The following is a 25447-nucleotide window of genomic DNA, read 5'->3' on the forward strand; positions in this document are numbered from 1 at the left end:
AGGCACTGAAGTGACAGAGAGTAGGCAGGGCTTTATAATGTGCAAGTGTTCTTTCAGGTTTTGGATTCTATTGTGGATGCAATCAAACCAAGAAAGGCACATTGATCATGCTCTCCCCAGAGAGCCTTGCATTTCCAATGGAACAAGATAACTTGAAAAATCTACTCATCTCTCATTTTTGTCATGCTGCGCAGGCGACAAGGATCAATGGAAATTTGTACCCTCCTACCCAAGACCCTGCAACTTTAATTTGTATTTCCACCCAGATTCCTACAATTCTGTAAAATGCACCGCTCAAAGTGCCCACAGCTTATTTAAGTTAGAGTATCATCATTTATGTGAGCTGCTTTCCCAGATTGTTTCAATTCAGAGAAATGTCCCCCCCTCCTCTCCAGCTCCAGGCTTTCAAAGCCAGCTCTCCCAACCAGAGGCCCTCTTGCCGAGTGTGTGACACGCACTCATTGGCCCACAGCCTGTGGAGGGGCGGGGCCTCTAGCTCTTCAAAAAAGGATCCGATCTGAGCAGCCCAGGCTTGCTGGAGTACTTACTCACTCTCTCCCACCCTCTTTCCCCTGAGTCTGTGCTTTCTTGCCTGCTTTCTTTTTCTTTTCTGGCTCAGCCTGGGACACACGATCATATCAGAGGAGGTTCAGGTCTTGCATTTTAATGTCAGTGATGGAAAAACACAAGAATGATTCCTGGATCCACCAGCAGGAACTGGAAGATCCATCTGAGAAATACATGAACAGCACCGAGGACTACCTGGCCTTCCTCTATGGGCCTCCCCGCAGCCAGTTCTTCTTCCCAGTGACTGCAGTGTATGCACTAATTTTTGTGGTGGGGGTTATTGGCAATTTCCTGGTGTGCCTGGTGATTCTTTGGCACCAAACTATGAAGACACCCACCAACTACTACCTCTTCAGCTTGGCTGTCTCTGACCTCTTGGTCCTGCTCCTTGGGATGCCCCTGGAAGTCTATGAGATGTGGCGCAACTACCCCTTCCTATTTGGGCTCGTGGGCTGCTACTTCAAGACGGCCCTCTTCGAGACAGTGTGCTTTGCCTCCATCCTCAGTGTCACCACGGTCAGCGTGGAGCGCTACGTGGCTATCCTCCACCCATTCCGCGCCAAGCTGAAGAGCACCCGGAGGCGGGCTCTCAGGATCCTTGGCGTCGTCTGGGGCTTCTCTGTTCTCTTCTCTCTGCCCAACACCAGCATTCACGGCATCAAGGTCCACTACTTCCCCAATGGGTCCTTGGTCCCAGGCTCTGCCACCTGTGCGGTCATCAAACCCATATGGATCTACAATTTCATCATTCAGGTCACTTCTTTCCTCTTCTACATCCTCCCCATGACTGTCATCAGTGTCCTCTACTACCTCATGGGCCTCAAAGTGAGTATCCAAGCTCCCCCGCTTAGCACAGCATCCCTTCTTCTCTCACTGACTCAAACCTTAGAATTGGAGAAATTAAGAATTGAAAGGAAGAATAGAGAAAAATAGAATGAGCTTAGAGGGGAAACAAGTTAATGGGCTAGCCTCAAAATTAGGCAAATATTGACCACAACTACAAACCATTTCCTGTAAGTCACCTTCCATTATTCTTCCTCTATGCCTGTGGCCTTCACAACTTAAGGAGTTCCTACAAATGACCTAGAAATCTTACTATGATATCAATGTGCAGGCCCCTCCCCGCCCCCAGGGGGAAATTCTGATTCAGTAGGTCTGAGGTGGAACCTCATTTTAAATAGCACAAAGTGGCCACCCCTGGAGGCATTGTTCTGCATCCTATTTTCTCTTGCCTCCATCTACTGCCTGCATTGAAATTTTTCTCTAGATCAACTTGGTCAGAGCATAACATAAGCTATCTCTGCCTATCTTATACTCCAAGACAGACATACAGTTTTAAAGTCGGACTGCCCCTTATGGTTGCTTTGATCCTTTGGTTGAAATATCAGGCTGAAATGCCAAAATATGCTTGAGTGTGACCAACTTGGATTTCTCTTGATCAAGTGGAAATTGAGAGACAAGGAAGTGAACAGAGCATATAAGATAAAGTAGAAGAAAGGGGTAATAAATGATAGTTGAGATTTAGTTAAAAAACTATCACTTAGTTTGTAACATATCTAATAATTAGAAGTTCCTTTCCTGTACTAATGGTGGTAAACGGATTTTTTGTTTTTTGTTTTTTTAAGATCTAAATTAGCTGAGAGAAACTACTTTTGGTGAGGGTAGTAGTGAGCCTATATAATTCCTCTCCTGGTATATTCTACATCCCAATTCATAGGGATGAAATCTAACTGTGACATCTTTATGCCCATTTAAGGAGGCAGCTTGTGTAAGAAACAGTCTTGGGACCATTTAGACTCCCAGGTCTGAAGCTCACATAAAATACACTTTTAAGCAAGCCACATAATTCTCTCTTGGAGTTAGTTTTCACATTTATAAAATGAAAAGGTCACATTTAGATCATATCTAGGGCTCCTAATAGCTCTAACAGTCTGTGATAACTTAAAGGAGAAAAAAATCTGTGAGCAGGAGCAAAGTGAATTATAAATGAAAAGAAAACAAAGCAAACATGACATTCACATCATATACTTCAAGATGGCTCTGCCACCAGATATTCTGTGACAATTAACGTACTCCCATCTCAGGACATCTCTGAAAAAGGTGAGTGTCAGAAATGAGTGTCCCACAATGGTCCTTTTCCATATCTGCTTTGCCTAAGGTAAGTAGCACAGTCCAAGTAGTAAGAACAAATTCCAAAAACCACAGATATCTGGACATAGGAGTAAATTTAATCAGACAGAGAGGTGTGCCAGTCTCCTCTTAGAGGGGGATCCTCTAAGATGTCTCTCTACATCCAGAGACACAGGTCACCCCAGACTAGCTTGCAAAGTCTAGGATGTCCTGTGTGTATCACTGGAGGGAAAGGACTTCTACATAATTCCAAATATCATGAGGGCTATGAGAAATCTCCCCAAACTGACTAATACCTTTTGTCCAACACCAAACAATCTTTCATCTTGGGTTAATTTGAAAGAAGTATTTAACTTTGAATAGGAAACACACATCCTCTATCCCCAACCAATGACTTTGTTTCATTGTCATGAACCTATAGCTACCTTGTATCAGGAGCTAAGTGACAGCTCAGACAATGGTTTAGAAACTACCTAATTTGCTCTGTGTATAGTGCAACTTATTCCTATTCTCAGGAAGGATGAACTGTTACCCAGAGGACACCAAAGAAGGAACTATCTGCTTAGTAAATCATTGCTAGAGGAGTTTAAAGATCTGTAGACTAAGAGTCAGGAGAAATAGGCCCCAGTCTATGAGATTGGCCTCAGGGCCTTTGCACATGCTATTATAACTTTTGCTCAATCATTGCCTGAAATGTTGCTACTGTTGACCATCACATTCCCTTTTGCTTTTCTAACTCTAACTTATCCTTTAAATCCTACTTCACCCACACTTTCTCAGGGAAGCTCTCCCTGACTCTCTAGCTGCACCTGGTACTTGTGTATCTAGTCATGATTCCTGGTGATTTTCATTCATTGCATTTATGACAATTTACAATTCTATATTTGTGGGTTCCTCAATTTATTTCTCTCCAACTAGACTGTAAGCTGAATGAATGAATGAATGAATGAATGAAGTTAAATTATTTTATTCATTGCTGGACTTCAGCTTTCCTACCTTAGAAAGCAAGAGAATTGGAAACATTATTTCAAAGAGCTTTTTGATCTAAGAGACTGAAAAGAGATTAAGCAACTCTGATGACTATTAAGTTATTGACTCCCTTGGCAAATCTAAAGTTATGATTGCCTTTGGTACTCACTGCCTTCGGAAGGCAAAAAACCTAAGACTGATGAAATCCCAGGACTAAGGAAGAAAGAAGGGAGCCCATATGCATGCTTAAAGCTGAGCATTCAGGGCTGCTTCATCATTCCAGGACATAAGTATCCACTGAGCTGCTCTCCAAGGTTAGAATATGTTAGAGATGGAAAACAGACAACACCAGGGCAAGTTTCTTTCTATCTGAGAGGAAGTTCTTTTGGAGCTCTCAACTAGTACTTGTTGAGATTGCGTGCAGCATTAACACTTGAATTGAAGCAGATGGATTATGAATTGTAGCAGAATCCAGCCGTGCCAAACGGAGTTGCACTAATTTTTTTTTTATAATTAAACAGATTTTGTTCAGATTGTAGAAATATTTACACAAAAGCTAGGATTATATTTTGGTATTCTGAAGCTTAGTCTCCACAAATCATATAAATGAACATCTGCTGGAATGATTGTAATCATATAAACAACTGATCAGCATAATAAATCAACTTGAGTCACCTCCATTGACCTCCCCCTTACCTCTTATCTTATACAGCTAATGAGAGCAGGGTAGGAAGGCCCTGAGCTTCCTATGCAGTAATCACAATTTTTCACTCCTCTTTTTCTATCTTGACCTTTAAAATAAAAGTTCAGAGGTGGATAGAATACTTAATGGTTGAGTATCTACTTTGCTAAACATCTGAAGGGAAACAAAAGTATTCAAACATAAAGCAGTATTTGGACAAATTGTTTGGATTTTACTCTACTATATCACTTCCTTCAACTTATGTTGAAACAATGTATATGACACATAAATATTCAATTTTTCACTCTTGTCCTAGTTGTCTAGTTGTATCACTAAAACCTACAGAAGCTAAAAATTAAGCAATAATTAATACCCTTATAATTTTCTTTTCATTGCAAACTGCACTGTACAGGAAGCCTATTTATAAAAGAATTATATGGACTGTTTGCTTTATGTTTGATTTAAGGAAATTGTTCCTTGAAGTAGAGAAATTACCAATGAAAATTGTTAGACCCACCCACAGAATGGACTAAGAGATCTCAATAGTTCTTTATTATTCTTAATTATGGATTTAAATCAAATATTGCAATAACTATCTTGTAATAATGAGACATTTTTTAATGATATGAAATAATTAGAATCTTTAGTAGATTTAACTGATCATGAGTTAGTAAGATTGGCAGTTTGATTTATTACTCTTACCTTAAATATCAAGGTTTTTTGTCAGTGCATCTGCCTGCTTCTTTGCTTTAATCAAGTATTGCTTATGTATGAGCAGTACCATGAGAAGGAGAATTTTTTTGGAAGGGACTCAATAATCCACATGAGTGGGCCCACAGATATAAATAAATAACCCTGTTTAATCAAAATTCAGTTTTTATTATGTCTTTTGAGTAAAAGGACAATAATCAGAATGACAGTAGTAATATATAACTTGAGTATCATATGCCAGGAACTGAGATGAATGCTCTACCTGAATTATTTTGTTTTACTATTATGTTTATAACCTCTTAGTCTTCAGTTTTCTCCCATTTATTCTTAATAACTGCACAGTATTTTTTCTTCCTTCTTTCCAAGTTCTAGATCATCTCTGAAGGGTCAAATCTCACAGGTACTTTAACCCCCCACTTTGTGAAGACACAGGTATATGTAGAGAGCACCACTATATTCAGAGACAGATGGTCAGGTTTGTTAATCATCCAAGTGGATGATTCAGGACTGGTGTGGTCCTGAGAACTACCTGATTTCCAAGAGCTTACATGTTAGAGAGACAAGATAATCTTTTGTTAAACTTTGGAGGCAACTTCCAATGAGTCCCCTTCCAAGTCTTATTTAATTTTAAATACCTTCTCTACAGTATTCCATAAAAATGCCATCCAGCCGAGGAAGCTCACTGATTCTTAGAGTAGTTTGCTGCACTGTTTCACATAATCACACCAATGTCTTTTTCATCTTGAATTAGAATATATCTCCTTATAGTTCAATAAATTGATCCTAATCTACCCAAGAGTACATAGAGTACATTGAATTTTCCTTCCACCTGATGGCCTTGATCAATAGTGTCAGAACTTTTTACATTGTTAATGAAGGAATCTCAAGTCAATCTGACAAAATATGAAGGAAAGTATAGAACTGAAAAGTCAAGAGTTAGAGCTGGCTTTTGATGAAGATTAATCCCATGAAACACACAATGTTCTCAAAGACCTAGTGTTATTTCTGTTTCTTTGTTTTTCTGTCTGTACTGTTGATTTTGACCTCAAGATCCACACTGCAGGCCATTGGTGGCTCCACGCACTTTTTTTCATGGTGGGAAGAAAAAATAGCTGTTGTATTCCAGAGTTCACATGCAGAAAACAAGAAGGGCTCCCAATGAAAGGGAAATAAAACTTCCATTTCTAGAAGTACAAGCAAGTATCAGAAATTGTGTTGGATCTAATTATCCAGTTACTGTGACTGATGGATAGTAGCTACATTATTCAAAGGCTGAACCTGGAGCTGGAGTTGGGATCATTCCCATCCAAATTAATGACTAAGAATGGAGAAGGACTAAAATCCCTAAAGGAAAATCAGGATACCATTGGTAGGAGAAAAGAATAAATGCTAGATAATCAACTACAAATATATACTGTACTATCTTCTAGATATTTGATGGTAGTTTATCATGAGTCCTTGAAGCATTCTTTATTTGGTTGTGTATCCTCACAAATAAAAATATGTGAATTAAAGAGAAGAAAATTCTACGACTAGGAGAATGATGCAGATCTTCAGTGCTATGCGAGTTCAGAGGAAGAAGAGGACAATGAGCTACAATAACTACCAGAGTCCTCTAGAGTACATAGGTAGGAAAAATTGCATGTACAGGTATTAATTTTTTTAATTTTTTATATACCTCTTCAAGGATAACCACATCTTACAACAGAATGAGTGTATTTTAACATATAAACTCAAAAACATATGTACTCTTCTCAGTAATATTAGTAACACAGATTTCCCTAAATTGTGCTTCTCAAGATATACTAGGTATTCCACTGAAAGGGGTTGGGTCAGGAGGGATATTGTTCAGTCAAAGCAGCACTATCTCCCTTGAGGCTGAGGTGGGAGATGTGGGGTATGGAAGGTGGGGATGGGGGTTAGGGTGATATACAAACCCCCATGAAGATGTTCATAATGTCTACAAAGCACATTAAAGCCTCTGAGAAGACCCACAATAAAGACTATAAGCTTTATGAAGCAAGAAACAATATCTGTTCTTGTTTTCTACTGCCTACTCACCCTACAGAAGAGGGATTTCATTCTAATACACATCTAATAATTATTAAATTAATGGATGGATGAAAAAGCCTAACACTTTTTTTTTACTTTAGATTTCACACTTTTCATGGAACATCTATTAATATACTACATAACTAGCATTCTACAGAATAGCATATGATACATGATAGCACTGCAACGTAGCCATAACCGTAATCCAGTTGAGTTAGATGACTTGGATCCAACTCCACCTCCAACTTATTGTTAAATATTTAATGGATTCTTACATATCTTTAAATCTCAGATTTTTGACTGCAAAATCAATGTTAGAGTTACAGTTCTTGGATCTTGACAGAAGGAAACAATGTTTCCCTCCCTTAGCATCTTTTTCCACTTCTCTTGTAGCTGAAGAAAGATCAGCTCCTTGGGGCAGATGAAGTGACTGCAAATATTCAAAGACCTGCCAGAAAGTCAATCACCAAAATGCTGTGTAAGTCTTCCACTTTGTTTGGGGTTTCTTTGTTTGTGAAAGCAAAAGAGTTGCATTTAGTACTGAGAAAGTGCTGCTGGGATCAGAATCAAAATTCTCCTGAAACATAACATTGAAACCTTGGTTTTCTCAATCTCCTGGGACTTGTCTGTTTTGTTTCTATTTTAGTTTTTTTTTTTTAAACCCTCAAACAATACCCTAAATTGCATCATTGTAATATACTCTGTAAACCTCACCCTGATTTTTTGAGCATTGCTTTTCTTATCTAAAAGGAGCAGGTGAGGGGCACTTGGGTAGCTCAGTCCGTTTAGCATCTGACTCTTGGTCTCTGCTCAGGTCATGAGCCCCAAGTCAGGCTCCATGCTCAGCTTGGAATCTGCTTAAGATTCCATCTCTCCCTCTCCCTGTATCCATCTCCTGCCTCTCTTTAAAGTAAATAAGTAAATATTAAAAAATAAAATATAAAATAAGCAGGTGATTTTAACCTATTTTGTGTTATGATTTTTTTAAATATGAAAGCTGTGAACTCTCCACTCAGAATACATACAAATACACTTATACAAAACATTTTATAATCCATTATAGGGGATCATACACCTCCTAAAACCCATCCTTGGACTTTCTGGGATCTTTTAATTCTAGATTAAGAATATCTGGCCTCGAATAACTCTAAACAGTCATCCTGCCTATTTCATTTTATATAAAACAGTATACTTTTAGCATAGATAAGTTGTTTTTAAAAATCCAGGCACTGTTCTACACTCTCCCAAAAGAATGTTATAAAAACGTATGATCCTACACTAGGGTATGAGAGATATTGATGAGAAAGGCGATTTATAATAAGCTTCCCAAGTAAAAACCTAAGGTTTGGAAAAAAATAAATCCTTCAGACTAATATGCATATAAATCATTCACATAACTATGTGATGTTTTATGAACAAAAGATTTTTGAAGTCACTAAAGTGATAGCCATCTTCTTGGAAATTTTTTGGCCCCAATTTGGCCCCTGATTGTTGGTATCTGACTTTCTCTATTAAGAAGTCTCATATCTTCATTCTGTCTCTCTCCCCTTTCTCCTAGATCATAATCTGCTCTCACAAAAAGACTGCACTCACATTAAAGCCAGACTGATAGAATACTTAGTAAAGTATTTGCCTTTGGGGGTAGAGTGTTCAATTTTAATGCTAACTACATTTTAAAAATATTTATTTATGAGTGGGGCAGAAGGAGAGAGAGAATCCAGAGCAGACTCCCTGCTGAGCGATGAGGGCCTCAACCTCACAACCCTGAGATCATGACCTGAGCTGACACCAAGAGTTGGACACAACCTACTGAGCCACCCAGGTTCCCCAACAGTAATTAAATTTTTAGCTAAAGTGAACTGTAGGCAGTAGTGAGCAGACTAGGAACTTTTCCTTTGAGGAGTAAACTCAGAAGAAGCTTTTAGATATTCTTGAAACTACACTACACAGGCAGACCACCTACTCTGAATATGTTTACAGCCAACAGGAAATATATGTACCATTTACTATGGAAACTTCAAATGTGCTCACAAGTTCAGAGAATTGTAAAATAAACACCCATGTACCCATCACTCAGCTTCAAACATTATCAACTCATAGCTAATCTTGTTTCATCTATATTCCTATCTGTCCCCCAGCCCCTACAAGATTGTTCTGAGGCAAATCTCAAGCATCATGTCTTGGGAAATAAAAGTACTTTACAACTTCAGAAGAGAAAGAAAAACATACATATTTATATTGGTGAAGATTAAATGCCCCAAAGAAAAACTATGGTAGCATAATCTCTATCTTGGGAGCTAAAAATTAAAAAAAGTGGGCAATAGTGTGTTTCTATGAATCTATAATTATTTCAAAATAAAAAAGAAAAAGATATTGGAAGGAAGTCTGTACTCTAGAAAGTTATAACACATTGCCTTCCCAGTCAAAAGATGCTTATAAAGCAATATTACACTCATGATTCTTCTCTTTCTGTCTCTCCCACCCCTTACAGAATGATTGAATGCACAGAAGTTTTTAATCATTTCGAGTAATAAGATAAATTAATACATTTATACTATATACTACATAGTTTATTATCAGTCTATGACTTTAAAGAACACCAATTGCTTGAACCCACTTTATTTCTATAACCAGTTTATATGGTTCCAGCAACCTTCTTGTGATATATTTTCCATGACAGAATGTTTTCAGAACTTTGAATAGTCAATACTGTTTTAAGTGTTCCAAAGTAAATTTATACAAGAAATCATGAATAATCATAGGTAAAACTGACCCTAAATCCTATACAATTCATTCTCACATGTAAATACTCTATGTAGAGGCTCCTTAAGACATATATGGTCCATTATAATGATAGCTTAAGAAAGATGGCGGGGGTGGGGAGGGGAATACCAGAAGGAATGTATGGACTTAGAGTGGACATTGTGTACCTATCCTTACTTTGATTGTCTTTTGCTCTCTCATTCATCATCGTTTTCCAGTTGTCTTGGTCTTAGTGTTTGCTCTCTGTTGGGCCCCATTCCACATTGATCGGCTCTTCTTTAGCTTTGTGGAGGAGTGGACTGAATCTCTGGCTGCTGCATTCAATCTCATCCATGTGGTATCAGGTAAAATCTTGGCTGGTTTGGTTGCATTGCAAATGTTCAGGTAATTGCAGCTGCTTCATCTTGCTTAGAGTAGTAGGTTCTATTGGATATACTGATGATTATGGGGACCCACCATACAATAAAGAACACATTTGATTGTTACTTTATTCACATATTGATTAGATACGTTATGCGTCCAAAAGAAATATACCAAATCACTATTCTAGGTGGATGTTTTTCTGAAGACCTCAACTCTAAGCATGATGATTACAGCAGGAAAATGGTCTAAGAGGCGATTCCTTTGTTTCACTTCCAATGATCACATGATTGAATTGGTTCTTATTAATTAAACATCCGGGCTTAATCCCTGAAATCTCATATTATCTCCAGCAAGCGTTAGATCTTCATGAAAGCCAACTAAAAGTTATTCATAAGGCATCAAGATCTGCTTTTAGGCTACTTTAATGATGCTTGTGAAGAATACCATGAAATTTGGTGGAAAGGTCATTAAGTCAGAGGACCTGGATTTGCATCTCCCTCATATCATTACTATTCTGAGTGATCTGAAGAATGTGGCTTCCTTCATGTCAAGTTTTCCCAATTATAAAATGGCAATAATGCCTGTTCTATACTAACCATTGGCTAAGGTAAGAAGTAAATAAAATAATAGCTTTTTAAGCTACACAATGCTACATATCTTTCTATAATTGTCACAAGGATATTGCCATCATCATTTTACAGCTGAAAGAACAGTTCCACAAAAAAAAACCTCAATTGCCCAAAGTCACTTGGCTGGCAAATGGTAAAAAACAGCATTCCAACCCAAGTCACCCAACTTCAAGTTCAGGGTTCTTTACTCTGAAATGGAATAGAGAATGGTTGCCCACATCCCTCTTTCTCAGCTGGTGTGACTGTTAGACTTCGATGCAGACCACCTTGTCCAGCTACCTTAGCTCTTGAGATTATCAAAGACATCACCAGAGAAGAGAAAGAAGGACGACCTGCATGTGTTAAGCTTCAGGAGTGCATAAAGCAAAAACTACTGTTCATAGGCATATTGAATGCCATGTATATTATCTGTTTCCAATCACCCTCTCTTTTGTACTCAGCAGGCCATGTAAACAGTTTACACCCGGACATTAGTATTTTCTTCCCTGTAAAATTAATTATTAATTAATTATTAACCTCAAAAATATTTACAGCTCTTAGCTTAACTTTGTGATTAAGCTGAGAAAAGTGGAAGTGATAAAACAAATTGTAAAATATCACAAGATCACATGAGACTTGACCAGTTGACTCTACATCTTGAGATGTATCAAGACAACCATTTTAAGATTTTTAAACTACAGCATTTATATTAACATTTTCCTGTTAAAATTTCTCTCTCTTCCCCACATTGCCAACCAGATGAAGTCTAAATGTCTTAAATGCTACAAAATTTTTTAAAAACCCCAAAATTGCCTTTTCATCCTCAGGTTATATTTTTCCATTCATAAACCATACACTTGTCAAATGGGTTAATTAGAGTGCTGCACTTTTTGCATTAATCCTGCATGATAATAACCATTCCTACTTTTGCGCATTTGCTCAGGCTATACCTTCTACCTGTAGTATTCTCTCCTTTCCTCTCCAACTATCTCCTGCCCGCTTCAGGATCTGGCTAGTGTTCAATCACCTAATTAAATCCTTCATGATTATTATAGTCCTTGTGTTTATGCTATTATGTGAATTTCCATAGGGTGACAGTTAGTATCATATGTTTTGCTCTTAATAGATACAGTTTGGTATTGTTCTTTTGTTAACTACTAAATTTAGGCATAGATTTTTCCTCTATAATACTATTCCATGTTCTTGAGAACGAAGTCTAAATCTACTATCTACCAATGTGCCTCAAAGCTTCTGGCACAAAATAAGAATTTATTGAATGAATTAACAGTCTATAGCAATATTCTTCTCTTGTATTCCTCCCTGCCCAATTCTGTGCATAGGGCATATGGCACTCTGTATGTCCTGAACTATGTAAATGAGGACAACAATGAATGTTGTTAACAGTACCTATCACTTGTTTTATATTCTTAGCCATTCTCAGTCCCTCTGTGATAGCATCTCAACTTTATCCTCACAGTAATTCAGAGAGGTAGGTTGGGATGGTATGTTGCAGAGAAAAGAATTGAAGTGCCAGTTCCCTCTGTCACAGAACAAGCAAGGGACAAGATCAGAAACTAAGTCTTCTGATTCTCAACCTTAGGCCCATCTTGGGCCTTGGGGAAATAAAACAGGATATAGTAATAAAAGAAGTGTGTATAAAACAAGGAAATGGCAGTGTGCAAGGCATTTGGTGGAGAAAACGAATGGCAAAATACAATTATTTAATGAAGTTGGAAGGTGGGAAGAGCCATCAAGGGGAAAGGCCAGGTAGGAAAAGGGCCCTGGGGAATATTTTATTGAAGAGATAGTTAGCATTATAAGAAATCTCAGCAGAGACTATGCCTTAACTGATTTGCTATTCCTCCATCACTTGCAGTTTCAAATTATAGATTTAAGCAAAGCTCCAATGAGATAAAAACAATCTCTCTTTCCTCTGATACTTAAGCATCTCTCATTAATGCTATGAGAGCATGTTCTTTAATTAAACAAGTGGGGATCAAAGGAAATTGCCAAGCATCTCAGAGAGATCCCATGCCAGCCTAAATTTTTCTGAGACTCTTTAATCTTTCTGTGTTTGATTCCTAAATACACAGGTGGTAGATCTGTTCAGAGCATTTTGTATTCTCAATTAGAGTCTTGTATATATTATTACTTCCAAAAGAGGCAGTCTCAGGGATTCGAGGCCCTTGTTAAATATTTATACTTCTCTCTATCATACCTCTCACTCAGTTTCTCCTCAGTGTGTCTCTTTTTTTAATCTCCTGTGTTCCAGGTGTCTTCTTCTACCTGAGCTCAGCCGTCAACCCCATTATCTATAACCTACTCTCTCGCCGCTTCCGGGCAGCATTCAGGAATGTGATCTCTCCTTCTTGCAAACAGGGGCACTCCCAGCACCACCCACAGGGGCCACCTGCCCAGCGGAACATCTTCCTGACAGAATGTCACCTTGTGGAGCTGACTGAAGATGCAGGTCCCCAGTTCCCTTGTCAGTTGTCCATCAGCAGCTCTCCCCTCCCCACAACACTCTGTAGTGGAGAGGCACCATAAAAGGAATGCTCAAAGAGTTAACATTCCTCTATGCCACCATCCCATAGGGAGGGACACCCTTAATTTATGCCTCCTTATAGGATAGAAGGGAGGTGAAATGAGTCTTAGAATTTATATACCCATTTCTATTTTGTGTGGGTTTTTTTTAAAACAAATCGCTACTAAATCTGGATCTGAAACCCAGAACTGGGTTAACTGCCTCATGCCCCTTTACTTGTTCATGGAAAGAAAAAATAATCATGACCTATAAAATATGACACCTGTACTTTGAGTAATTTTCACTTTTGGAAATCATTTATCCTGAGTCATTCACACTCTGAGTTAGGCTGTAACTCTCACAACCAGTGGCCCCTGTGTGACATAAAAAGGAGCCATGTAGATGCTTATACTACTTTACATAATTTGAGGTATCCATGTCAATGTTCTTCCACAGAAAACTATTTACCCTATTGCCTCATATTTTGTCATTATAATGTGATTCATTAAAGTTTTGAAGCCTTACTTGAAGAGTCCTCCTGATAATATGGGGATGCTTTATAGAACTATTATTCCCACCTTTCTGATCCCCAAGTCATTCTCAGTCATCCCTTACCAAAAATGGGATCAGATACAAGTTCTACTTAGACAAGAATGGGAAGAGGGAGAAGGTTATGTGTGGAAGGTCAATAGAGACAAACTATTCCAAGCATGTGAACTTAATTGCTCTCATAGTTTGGTCTAGACATGCATTCCTAAAGTCTTAATAAACAGAGGTATCTGGAGGAAAAAACTATGTTGGGAAAAAACCTAAGCTAAATAGCAACTACTGGTCTCAAACCCATGACTTTCACTTACTTAATCCTTCATTATCTATATACCAGTCTTCACACGTATAAGAAAAATCAACTTTCCAGACTCATCTTCTACTACAGCATCACATGGAATATATATTCTATTCAAAATGGGTTACTTGCTCTTCTAATGAAAATGTGCCCCAGTTATCTCAGCTGTACATATTTGATTAGAAAATGCCCTCTTCATCTCCAGGCCCCATCTGTTGCTCTCCTACCCATGCTTCAATCGATCTCAGTGTGGTACCTCCATAAAACCCTGCTTGACTTATTCAAATAGATGTGGTATCTGACCTGTCAGTCTCTCTCTTAAGCTTTTTCTCACTCCGCTTTGTATTTCAGAGATTTATATACTTGTTTTGTCAGAATGTAAATTTGTCAAAGGCATGAAGTATCTTGTATTCATTTTTCCTGTTGCTGGAATCCTGGCAATATATCTGTCACAATGGTAGATGTTCAATAAATATGTGGTAAGTGAGTTGACTTCACATTCCAATGTGCTGAGCCAAAGAACAGCTCCAAATGGAACTGCAGTAAGAGCCAAAAGACTAAGGTTGTGTTTCTGATAGGGATATTTGACTTTCAGTTGGCTGTTTAGCCAGTTGTGATTATAATAGCATGTCTGCAGTGCCTGTGGTACAAGAAGGCTCTTCCCAATCCCAGATACTTACTGATGCTAAAACTACAAGTTCCAGTTTTTAGTCTCTGAATTTTCCCTAAATTGAATGAGCCATCCTATTGATAAATGGGGATATTGGTCCCTGACATCATTATTTCCTAACCGAACAATCATATTCAAGGTGATTCAATGTATGTATTTTTAAATCTCTTTGCTAATTATAAGCCAACTTGAATGAATTAGAGTCCTCCAGTGATGGTTTATGTTGGTGAGCAGAATCCTTGAGTCATTTGAAGATCATGTTGAAAGGACTCAACAAAATAAAACCTCAGAAATGGAGGAGAAATTAATTTCCTTCTCACCTTTTAGAAGCATGCTCAAATTAAGATCTAATAAGGTCACCTGCCTTAACATCAACTCCCAGTGACCACAACTAAATATGCTGCTATTGTAGGTGAATGCATAGAAAAAGAACACTAAAATTGAAGCTAGTAATTTTGCTGTTTGATTATAATTTTGATCTGTTTTCTCTTTATTTACCTTTTTTCTCTCAAAAATGTATATAAGAATTATTTGCTCATTAATTATTTCTTTGATAAATCACTTAGTACCCATAGGTTATGTGCATTATGCCAGGTTATGAATTTTCTGGCCTTGAGAGTTTACATTTTGTAGAAGAAATTATTTCTGTATGTATGTGTGTGTGTGTATGTGTGTGAAGTGTGCTACAAAATACAAATACAAGTGCTATACTACTATATAAAAAAAGGTGTTGTTCAAGTCAAGGGCAATAGATTTAATTAAGCCTAGCATTTAAGAAGGGGAAAAGGAGTTAAGTGTTGATATTTTGTCTATATACATATTCATATACACATGCATATATACACATATAGGAAACATATTTCAAAATGAAAATTGAAATGTCACAAGTCTAAGAGCTGATGTAATGGTTCACATACAATTAGTAGAACAAAGAGAAAAATAAAAACTAAATTGCTCAATGCTGCTCAATAGCTGACTTCATCATCTCCTTGTGAATTCCTTGTGATCTCTGCATTTTGGAATAATGACAGAAGAGGCCAGTAAACATGATTAATAACATATTGGTAATTTAACTCTTGCAATTAAACAGTGACTTTTGAGGTCTCTGGTATTTCATGAATTTAGTGAACTGAAGACATTCAGAATGTTGTTTGCCAAATTAATTGTCTAGTCCATAAAGACAGCCAAGATTCTTTTTTTTTTTAAGATTTTGTTTATTTATTCATAGAGACACAGAGAGAGAGAGAGAGAGAGAGAGAGAGAGGCAGAGACACAGGCAGAGACACAGGCAGAGACACAGGCAGAAGTGAGAAGCAGGCCCCCCACAGGAACCTGACGTGGGACTCCATCCCAGGTCTCCAGGATCACACCCCAGGTTGCAGGCGGCGCTAAACGGCCGCGCCACTGGGGCTGCCCGACAGCCAAGATCCTTAATCTGAGACTCATGAACATGTGTCAGGAAGTCCAAGAATCTCCTGAAATTGTGTTCGTAACTCTTAGTGTGTACTTTTTTGTCAAGAAAGCTTATAGTTTTGATTAGCTTCTCAAAGTAGTCTATGACTTAAATTATTATAATTACTATTGTAAAGTATCCTTAACAGTCTAACATAAAGATGCTGTCTTAATGGATGAGTTATAGTTGGATGAAGGCATTGCAGGAGAATTTAAAAGTATCATTATTCCAACATAAGAGTCTGGTGTTTTTTTGTTAAAGATTTTATTTATTTACTCATGAGAGACACAGGGAGAAACAGAGACAAAGGCAGAGGGAGAAGCAGGCTCCATGCAGGGAGTCCGATATGGGACTTGATACCAGGACTCCAGGATCATGCCCTGGGCTGAAGGCAGATGCTCAACCGCTGAGCCACCCAGGGATCCCAAGAATCTAGCATTTATAAGTATTAGTGGCTCAGTGTTGTGCTGATGCTGGCTCAGACTGGCCTCCAAAAGTTTATTTTTACATATTTAGGAATTTTGAGAGCCTGGTGTTATATGATTGGTAACCTGAAATCGGCCACAGTGGGAATATTTATACCACCAGAAGTTGGCAAATATTTTACATCAGGGTTCTTCTCACCACCCCCCCTCCAGAGCCATCTTATCAGCACACCACTAACCATCAATACACTGGCAATCTGCCATCTTTCTATAATATACATGATTGATTTGTAGAATAGATGCCCAATAACACCATTATAATTACAGAGCACTTAAAGTTGTGGTTAACTCGTTGGAAAAAATAGTAGTCAATGAACCAGATTTTGTTTTTTGTTTTTTGTTTTACAGAAAATAAAAAAAGAATTTTATTTTTTAAATTATTTTTTACATATTTTTTAATTGGAGTTCAATTTGCCAACATATAGCATAACACCCAGTGTTCATCCCATCAAGTGCCCCCCTCAGTGCCCATCACCCAGTCATCCCCACCCCCTGCCCACCTCCCTTTCCACCACCTCTTTGAACCAGATTTTGACCCTGAGGTATGAGATAATGCTAATTATGACATGAAAGCCTCATCAGCATTTTATAATTAACCTAGAATGGAATAATTATTCTTGGATGCTCTCCATTAATATCAATGTAGAAAATAGTAACAGCTCTACATGTTATCTTCCCTATACATCTGTTTTTAAATATCCCACAGGATTCATTGTAAAAAGATGCAAAATTTAAATTTCCACATTCTCTCTACTTGGCTGGAGACCTCTTTTTTTTTTTTTAAGAGAGAAAGCACACGCTCATGAGTGAGCGAGCCTGTGTGAGCTGGTGGGGAGGGGGGAAGGGAGAGGGTGAGAGAAAGAATCTTAAGCAGGCTCCACCCCAGTGCAGAGCCCTATGTGGGGGTTGATCTCATGACCCTGAGATTATGATCTGAACTGAAATCAAGAGTTGGATACGATTAAGTATCCAGGCACCCAGCCTCATTTTTTTTAAATTCGTAGAAGTGTACCATTATAAACATTATAAGGAGTATTGAGGTTGTACTAACTTACACAAGTCAAACAGGTCTGAACAATCTATTCCTTCCCTTTTTTCATCCCCTTTAAATCATTAAATCACATTTGAACTCTACATTAGACATATGTATATGTTATACTTTGGAAACATTTTCTAGGTAATGTCAATGTTTGGAAATTTTAATCTATACATGGTCTAGAAATTGTTGCATGCACCTAAATAATACCATTGCCAATGACATATATATATTGTGAAAAATATACTGTGAATGTAGTAGGCTAGAATGGTTAGACTGAACTGATAAACAAAATACTATTTAGAAAAGGAAGCAGGGACACCTGGGCAGCTCAATTGGTTAAGCATCTGCCTTCAGCTTGGGTCATGATCCCAGGGTCCTGGGATTGAGCCCTGCATCAGGCTCCCTGCTCAGTGGAGAGCCTGCTTCTCCCTTTCCCTCTACTGATTCCCCTACTTGTACTCTCTTTCTCTGTGTGTGTGTCAATAAAATAAAATAAAATAAAATAAAATAAAATAAAATAAAATAAAATATTTTTTAAAAGGGAATTCATTATTTTCAAAGAAAAAAATAATGTTTGTTAAGAAGCCTATGTTAATGCATAGGTAAGAATGATTTGTAAGTATTTTGAAATTATGTCTTAAACAGGCTTGAGTAAAGCTTGTTTATTTGAATATTATACCAACAGAAGGAATATCTTATAAAATTCCATGCTTCCTTTTGTAAATGTTAAATATTTTAATATTGATCCTAACTTTATTACCAATTTTTTCTACCAAAACAGTAGAAACTGTTTTACCTCATAATATTCATGTGCATGATTATCTCACCAAGTTCTCTCACCTTCACTAAGAGGGAGTTACATCCCCCAGCTCCACTACTGACAAATTAAAACTTGTCCTCTCTTACACTTGGGAAAATAGATAAGCATGCACAAAGTCTAAGTGAGACACACAACAGTATTTACATCTTAATCGTATACCTGCAGGTGAGCTGGGGCACCTCCACTCCATGCAGCCTGGGGCACTCACAAGAAACACAATTGCCCTCTGCAGTATGTGCTTTCCATGCTAAAAGCAAGTCACATGGACAATCCCAATGCCAGGGGGCATGGAAGAATACTCCACTCACCATCCATGGCCTGACTAAGGGTGAGATGTAGGACACTACCAAAGGTAATGAAGTATTGAGGCTAAAGACACACATCTAGTGAATGGTACAGTGAGTTTAAACCCAGAACTATTTGACTCCAAAGTCTGAGTTCCGCCGTTTTACTACATAGATTCTACATGGGACCCTATCTCATTGGCATCACTAAAAAAGCCTTTCAGTTTAATGTTATGCCCAAATATTACCTCTTTACTTATTTTCCACTAAATCATTAATATAGATTGGAAACCCAACACTGTACTCAAGAAAAAGACTCTTGGGCAGCCCGGGTGGCTCAGTGGTTTGGCGCCTGCCTTCAGCCCAGGGAGTGATCCTGGAGACGCAGGATTGAGTCCCACATCAGGCTCCCTGCATGGAGCCTGCTTCTCCCTCTGCCTGTGTCTGTGCCTCTCTCTCTCTCTCTGTCTCTCTCTGTCTCTCTCATGAATAAATAAAGAAAATCTTAAAAAAAAAAAAAAAAAAAAGAACACTTGAGCCAGATACTTGGGTTCAAGTACGGGCTATAACAAGATTAACTGTGTAACCTTGGACAGGTTACCTAATCTCTCTGTAATTTAATTTTGCCATCCATGTAAGAGACATAATGGCTGTATCTATCTATATCACAGTAGTTATATGAGGATTAAATAAGTGAATATACTATTTGTAACATGCTAGGACAGTGCCAGACACCTAAGGAGCACTGTGATAAGTGTTTGTGGGAAAATAATAAATGGGAATGGAGGCATTTATTGCTTCCTGGAGATATATTTTTTGATACCGTTTCACTTTGCTTACAGTTTTTAGAGAATGTTACTCTCTCTGGCAGCATTCAAATGTAAAATGATTTAACTGAGTTCTGTATCAGGAACTGTGTCAGGTATTTTTTGCAGTCATTTCCACCAGATAAAAAAGCTGCCCAAGATGCCATCATGAACTGGTAGGATTTCATTAATAATGAAAGCATGAATGTGTATTAAAGATTGTTTCTCTGTTACATCAAAGATTAATCAATATTATGTTAGGGAAGTCAGCAAAACCACAAGGCTCCCAGGCTGCTAGGGACAAGCATATATATTAATTGTTTTAAGAGGCCTTTGGCATGTCTTCATCTGGGGAATTAAAGGTCTGATTTTTGGCTCTCAGAATTAGAAGACAGAAGGCTAAGGATCCAAGTAATGTGATCGTTCCAGCATAGACACCAAGCTCAGAGAGGAATAACAGGGAGACAAGGAGATAAGCCTCAGGGGTGCTAATGGTTACATTATCTCCAGTATATGGAGAAACGAATGTTTAGCTGTATCTTGTACCTGAACCTCAATATCAAATTTAGATCATATATGATCTATCTATTAAACACTTATATGTGGCAGATCATGGGCCATGTGCTTGACATTTGTATCAAGTAAAGCTTGTAACAATCACCATATGACAAATGAGATAATGGAATCTTGAAGAGATAACTGGATTGCTATTTATACAAGTAAATAAGTAAAAGAACTAGGGACCAAGACAGGAAGTTTGACCTGTAACCTGTTCTTAATTGCTCCATATGCTATATACTCTCCATTCTCCCTTCCCAGTAGATACTATATATATATATATATCTATATCAAGTGGCAGACATTGATCTAAATCTAAAAACACAGACAATGAATAGCAAATATGTCCTTATTCTCAATCTGTTGAATCCTGGGGTATTCAAATTTGCCAACTAAAAAGAAATTTATATTCATTCTTTCATTATCTATTATCTATTCTTAACTCTGGCCCTGATGTGCAGCCTATTTTGAATGCCTATGTAACTTACAAAATTTATAGAAATTTAGAAAATGAAGAAGACTTCAAGATCACCTAGCCCAATGTACCTTTCAGCTATCAATATTTATTAAGATTTTTCTAGCTATTATACTACAAATTTTACATTTATCATCTGATTTAACCTTCCAAAGAACTTCCCAAGAGATGGGCACTATTATAATCCTCATTCCAAGAAGAAAAATACAGAAACAGGGAAGTTAAGTAACTTGCCCAAGGTCACAGAGCTAATATATGTTGAAGATGAGGTTTAACGTGGTTTTAAGTTTAGACCTCCAACTCTTAGCTACAAATCTAAACCACTAGCCTAAAGCACAAAGTTGTTTTTTCCAATATAAAACAATAAGTGGCAGGGTCAGTATTTGGACTGATTTCTCTTGACTCTCATATTGCTTCCTGTATCTAACTACATTTGAATGAATGGAGAGAACTGACAATCTGGATAACTCAGAAAATGAAATATAATCTAAAAACAGCATAATTCTTAAACATACAATATGGTCTTTGGGCTTTACCAAAGAGGATTTCATCACTAGGTTTATATTGACATAATTAAGTATAAAATTAATTTATATTCCCTTCATATGGACCAATTCTTGACAGGAAGGTGTAGCTTTAAAACATACCTAGGTTGGGGCACCTGAGTGGCTCAGTCAGTTAAGCATCCGACTCTTGATTTTTAGTTCAGGTCACGATCTCAGGGTGATGAGATCAAGCCCCACATGGTGCTCCACATTCAGGGCAGAGTCTGCTTGAGATTCTCTCCCTCTGCCCTTCCCTCCACTTGTGAACGATCTCTAAAATAAACAAATAAAATATTTTTAAAAATACCTAGGTAACTTGTACATGGTCATCCTGAGTAGAAAAAAAAATAAAATCGCAGTTTGACTCCAATTGAAGAAATGTCTAAGAATCTAGTCTTAATCTGTCCCCTGTGATTTTTATTTACTGGAGATGTCATTGCATTGCAGTATAAAATAAAACAAAAATTGCACCAGACACTAGTCAAAAATGGCAAGGAAGACTTTACTCAAGACTCTTGTAATAAGGGATAGACTACTGCAATAGTAGAGATAGATTGAACTCAACTCGAATATAACAGGACCCAGTAGGGATTTATGGCCAGTGACCAGGGTGAGGGAGGGATGCAAAATTACTGAGAGGAAACTGGTTAGGTATCAAGAGTGGGGTAGGGGAAGCAGAGCTTGATTAGATAAGGGGCAGAGGAAAATAACTTGATTGGATGTCATTGGGAAGAAGGATGCTCTTAAACTGACTTGGCAGGATGCTCTGCTAAAACTGAACTCAAACAGGTCAAAGATGGGGGCCAAGGAAGGCACTCTCACAAAGAAGGCTTGAAGAGCTTTAATAAAGTTTGGTCAAGGAGAGACTCCTTGTCAATGGTGCTTGGGAGTTGAGGATGGCAGTAGGAGGAAGCTGTGACAAATAGAAATTTCTTAAGTGTTACAATGGAACATATAATGCAATATATTTCCATTATATGGAAATATATTTCCATAATTTCCAGTCCAGGGGTTGAAAATGCTTAGAAAAGTTGTGACTTGTCTGAAATTCTCCCTTCCATCCTCTTTTCAAGTCTTTTCCCCAGAAGTCTTCCCCTGACCATCTTTTCTCTTATTCTAAATTCCCCAGGACTTGTATTAGTCAGGATTCTCCAAAGAAATAGAACCAGTAAAATTCACACACACACACACACACACACACACACACACACACACCCATGTACATGCACACATACATAGGTTGAGAAAGACAGATATTTAACATAAAGAATTGCTCATTTTATTATGAAAACTGAGACTAAGGATCTATGGTAAGTGGGCTGGTAGTACAGTTCCAGTCTGAGTCTGAAGGCCTGAGAACAAAGAGAGGCAAGGCAATGGCATAATTTCCAGCCCAAGGGCTGCCCAGTGGCCCAGCTCAATCACTCAAGTAGGCAAAATTCCCTCTTAACTCACCCTTTTTTGGTCTATTCAGATCTTCAATTGATTAGATGAGGCCAACTCACATTAGAGAGGGCAATCTGATTAATCAGTCTGCTCACCCAAATAGATCCAAATGTTAATCTCACCCAGAAATATGCTCATAGACATACCCAAAATAATGTCTGACCAAACGTTTGGGCACTGCATGGGCCGGTCAAGTTGACACATAAAATTAGCTATCACAGGACTCATGAATACTTCCACACAATCACTTCTGTGGCTTCTGGAAATTTTTCTCTAGCAGTTTCATTTTCTCTGTAGAATAAGTATGATTCGTGCTTCACATGAATAGTGTCCTACCCTCCCCCCACCCTCCCTTTTACACAGTCACCAGAAATATTATTCTCTAGGTCTTAAATTTCTACCTCAAAAGAGCACTTTTCTTTTAAATTACAAATGCTTGTAAGTTATTAACACCTGTAGATTTATTAATTTATATATTTTTTCCTTAAGAAGAGAAACCAAGGTGTTTCAGAAGAGGAAATAATTTTTGTATGTTAGATAAACTATAGCTCTGCTTAGATCTGTGGTCCTCAAAGTCAGAGACATTTTTTATTGCCACAAATACGGAGCTATTCCTGCCATCTAGTGAGTAGAGGCCAGGGGTGATGTTGAACATCCTAAAATGTCTAAGAGAGTTTCCCTGCCAACAACAAAGAATTCTCAGATCCAAAATGTCAATAGTGCTGAGGTTGAGAAACTCTTGTCTAAAGAAAAGAGAGCTGGACCCCCTTAGAACAGAATTTGATTATCTGCTACGAAAGAATATCCAAACTAGAAGATATCTTAAAAAGTATAATCAAATGGACTCTCTTTTTTGACAAGGAAACTATGAATCAGGATTTAAAAGCCTGAGGTGCCACAACTGGGCAGCACATGGGAAGGACGAGAACCATGTCTACTGACACCAGGTGCAAGACAGATTCTGGTTACTCCAATCATAAAATAGAAATCTTATTAACTACTGAATGCTGTTGAGTCAATTTTCAAAAGAGAAATAATTTTAAATGTGATAGCTACATCTGTGTTAGGCAACCTATAAAATGGACCCCTACAATGATACCTACTTTTGATACTCGTTCTATGTATCCCCCTTCCCTTGGGTGTGAGCTTGTCTTTACTGACTTGCTTCTAACAAATAGAATATGACAGAAATGACTGGATGTCACTTCCAAGAATAGGTTACAAAAAGACTGGTTTCTCTGCTGGTTTCTCTCCTATGCTCTTCTTCTTCCTCCCTCTTTAGATAGCTTTCTCTGGAGAAGCCAGCTGCCAGTGAGTTTTGAAGCAGATCTTATCCCAGTCAAGCCTTGAAGGGACTGCAAGCCTGTGGACACCCTGATTGCAGCCTCATGAGAAATCCTGAGCCAGGGGTATCCAGCTGAGCTGTGCCCAGATTCTTGACCCGCAGAAACTAGGAGGTAATAAAGATGCATTATTTTAATCCACTACGTTTTACAGTAAATTGTTACATTACTGTTATTACAGTAAAAATATGGAAATCTTGAAATTGTTTAAGAGCAGGAGAATAATTCAAGTGTTAGCATATCTTTATAATTCAGGAATTTTCAAACCATCTTGGGACTATCTTACTGAAATGAATTGAACTGAATTGAACATAATGAAACCACCATTATAGAATTAACTCAAATGACATTCAGCCCTGGGCATATTTGTTGCTGATAAAACCATTTTAATCTGTATGTTTTTAACTCTCGGGTATTACAGGAAAAAAAGGAAATAAAATCTGTGTTTGCTCATAATTCCTATTGTGTATGTTTATACAGTAGAAGACACAGTCACAAAATAAAAGATACAGAACAACATCTAGTTGGTACTGTTTTCACGGTCGAATGGATTTGCAGAGGAAATACTGAAGACTCCCTAGAGATACTGAAAAAATACTTTACTACCCCCAAGTGGACACATACATTATTTTTACAGAAATAAAATATAAAATTTCCATGCTTTCCAACAACAACAAAAATGGCATGCGATGATTATACATAAGACTCAGGATCCCAAAGCTAACGAGGACTTTAAAAGTTACAACTTTACAGTTTAAAACCCTAGAATGATGAGATATTTGAAATCCCTCGACAACATATCTTACACTTGTACATTTTAGTTATATAAGTTTGCTGCCTGCCTAGACAGCACATTATCTTTGCAGACAGCTCCATTTTTGTTGTTCTAGTAAATCTTCATTTCTCTTGTAAATAGTGTGCAAACCAAGCAAGCTCTCATGTTGTCTGCACTATTCATAATGTTCTTAATAATTTCCAGAAAAGGAGATGCTATAACTTTCCAGAAAGTAGGGCAGCCCTGGTGGCTCAATGGTTTAGTGCTGCCTGCAGCCCAGGGTGTGATCCTGGAGTCTCGGGATCGGGTCTTGCGTGGGGCTCCCTGCATAGAGCCTGCTTCTCCTCTGCCTGTGTCTCTGCCTTTCAATCTCTCTGTCTCTAATGAATAAATAAATATAACTTTCCAGAAAGTATATTCAAAGACCCAGAGAACTGAATTTTGGGCTTTCTAAGGTCTGACCCTAAAAACTCCTGTTTTTACGAAAATGACACAACTGTTCCTAACATATAGAGAACCCCTATAGTCTTTAAGA

At 37.9% G+C, this 25447-nt stretch overlaps 1 protein-coding gene and 1 long non-coding RNA gene across 3 annotated transcripts in view; one reads left to right on the forward strand and one right to left on the reverse strand.

The window, feature by feature from the left end:
* Positions 1-521: 521 nt before the first annotated feature.
* NMUR2 (neuromedin U receptor 2) lies at positions 522-24593 on the forward strand. Of its 2 annotated transcripts, none has more exons than XM_025434675.3 (4): positions 522-1392; positions 7505-7589; positions 10093-10218; positions 24077-24593. In XM_025434675.3, exons 1-4 carry the CDS (start codon positions 667-669, stop codon positions 24142-24144), a joined length of 1005 nt encoding a protein of 334 aa, XP_025290460.1. In that variant the 5' UTR covers positions 522-666; the 3' UTR covers positions 24145-24593. The 2 variants fall into 2 exon arrangements, with proteins under 2 accessions (XP_025290460.1, XP_025290459.1); XM_025434674.3 differs by lacking the exon at positions 24077-24593 and adding an exon at positions 13118-15080.
* The window catches only part of LOC112651430 (uncharacterized), an 82061-nt gene continuing 78293 nt past the window's right edge, over positions 21680-25447 (reverse strand). The window contains exon 4 of the long non-coding RNA XR_003130791.3: positions 21680-24244. This is a non-coding gene — a long non-coding RNA (uncharacterized LOC112651430). The remainder of the gene's footprint in view (positions 24245-25447) is intronic.

This window comes from Canis lupus, chromosome 4 (genome assembly GCF_003254725.2).
Source record: "Canis lupus dingo isolate Sandy chromosome 4, ASM325472v2, whole genome shotgun sequence".
Lineage (NCBI taxonomy): Eukaryota > Metazoa > Chordata > Mammalia > Carnivora > Canidae > Canis > Canis lupus.

Bases quoted from the DNA above. Each gene is read 5' to 3' on its own strand.
- NMUR2 (XM_025434674.3), top strand. From the start codon at position 667: ATGTCAGTGATGGAAAAACACAAGAATGATTCCTGGATCCACCAGCAG. The intron at 1,393-7,504 runs GTGAGTATCCAA...CTTCTCTTGTAG, and splicing joins ACTACCTCATGGGCCTCAAA to CTGAAGAAAGATCAGCTCCT. The intron at 10,219-13,117 runs GTAAAATCTTGG...CCTGTGTTCCAG, and splicing joins TCTCATCCATGTGGTATCAG to GTGTCTTCTTCTACCTGAGC.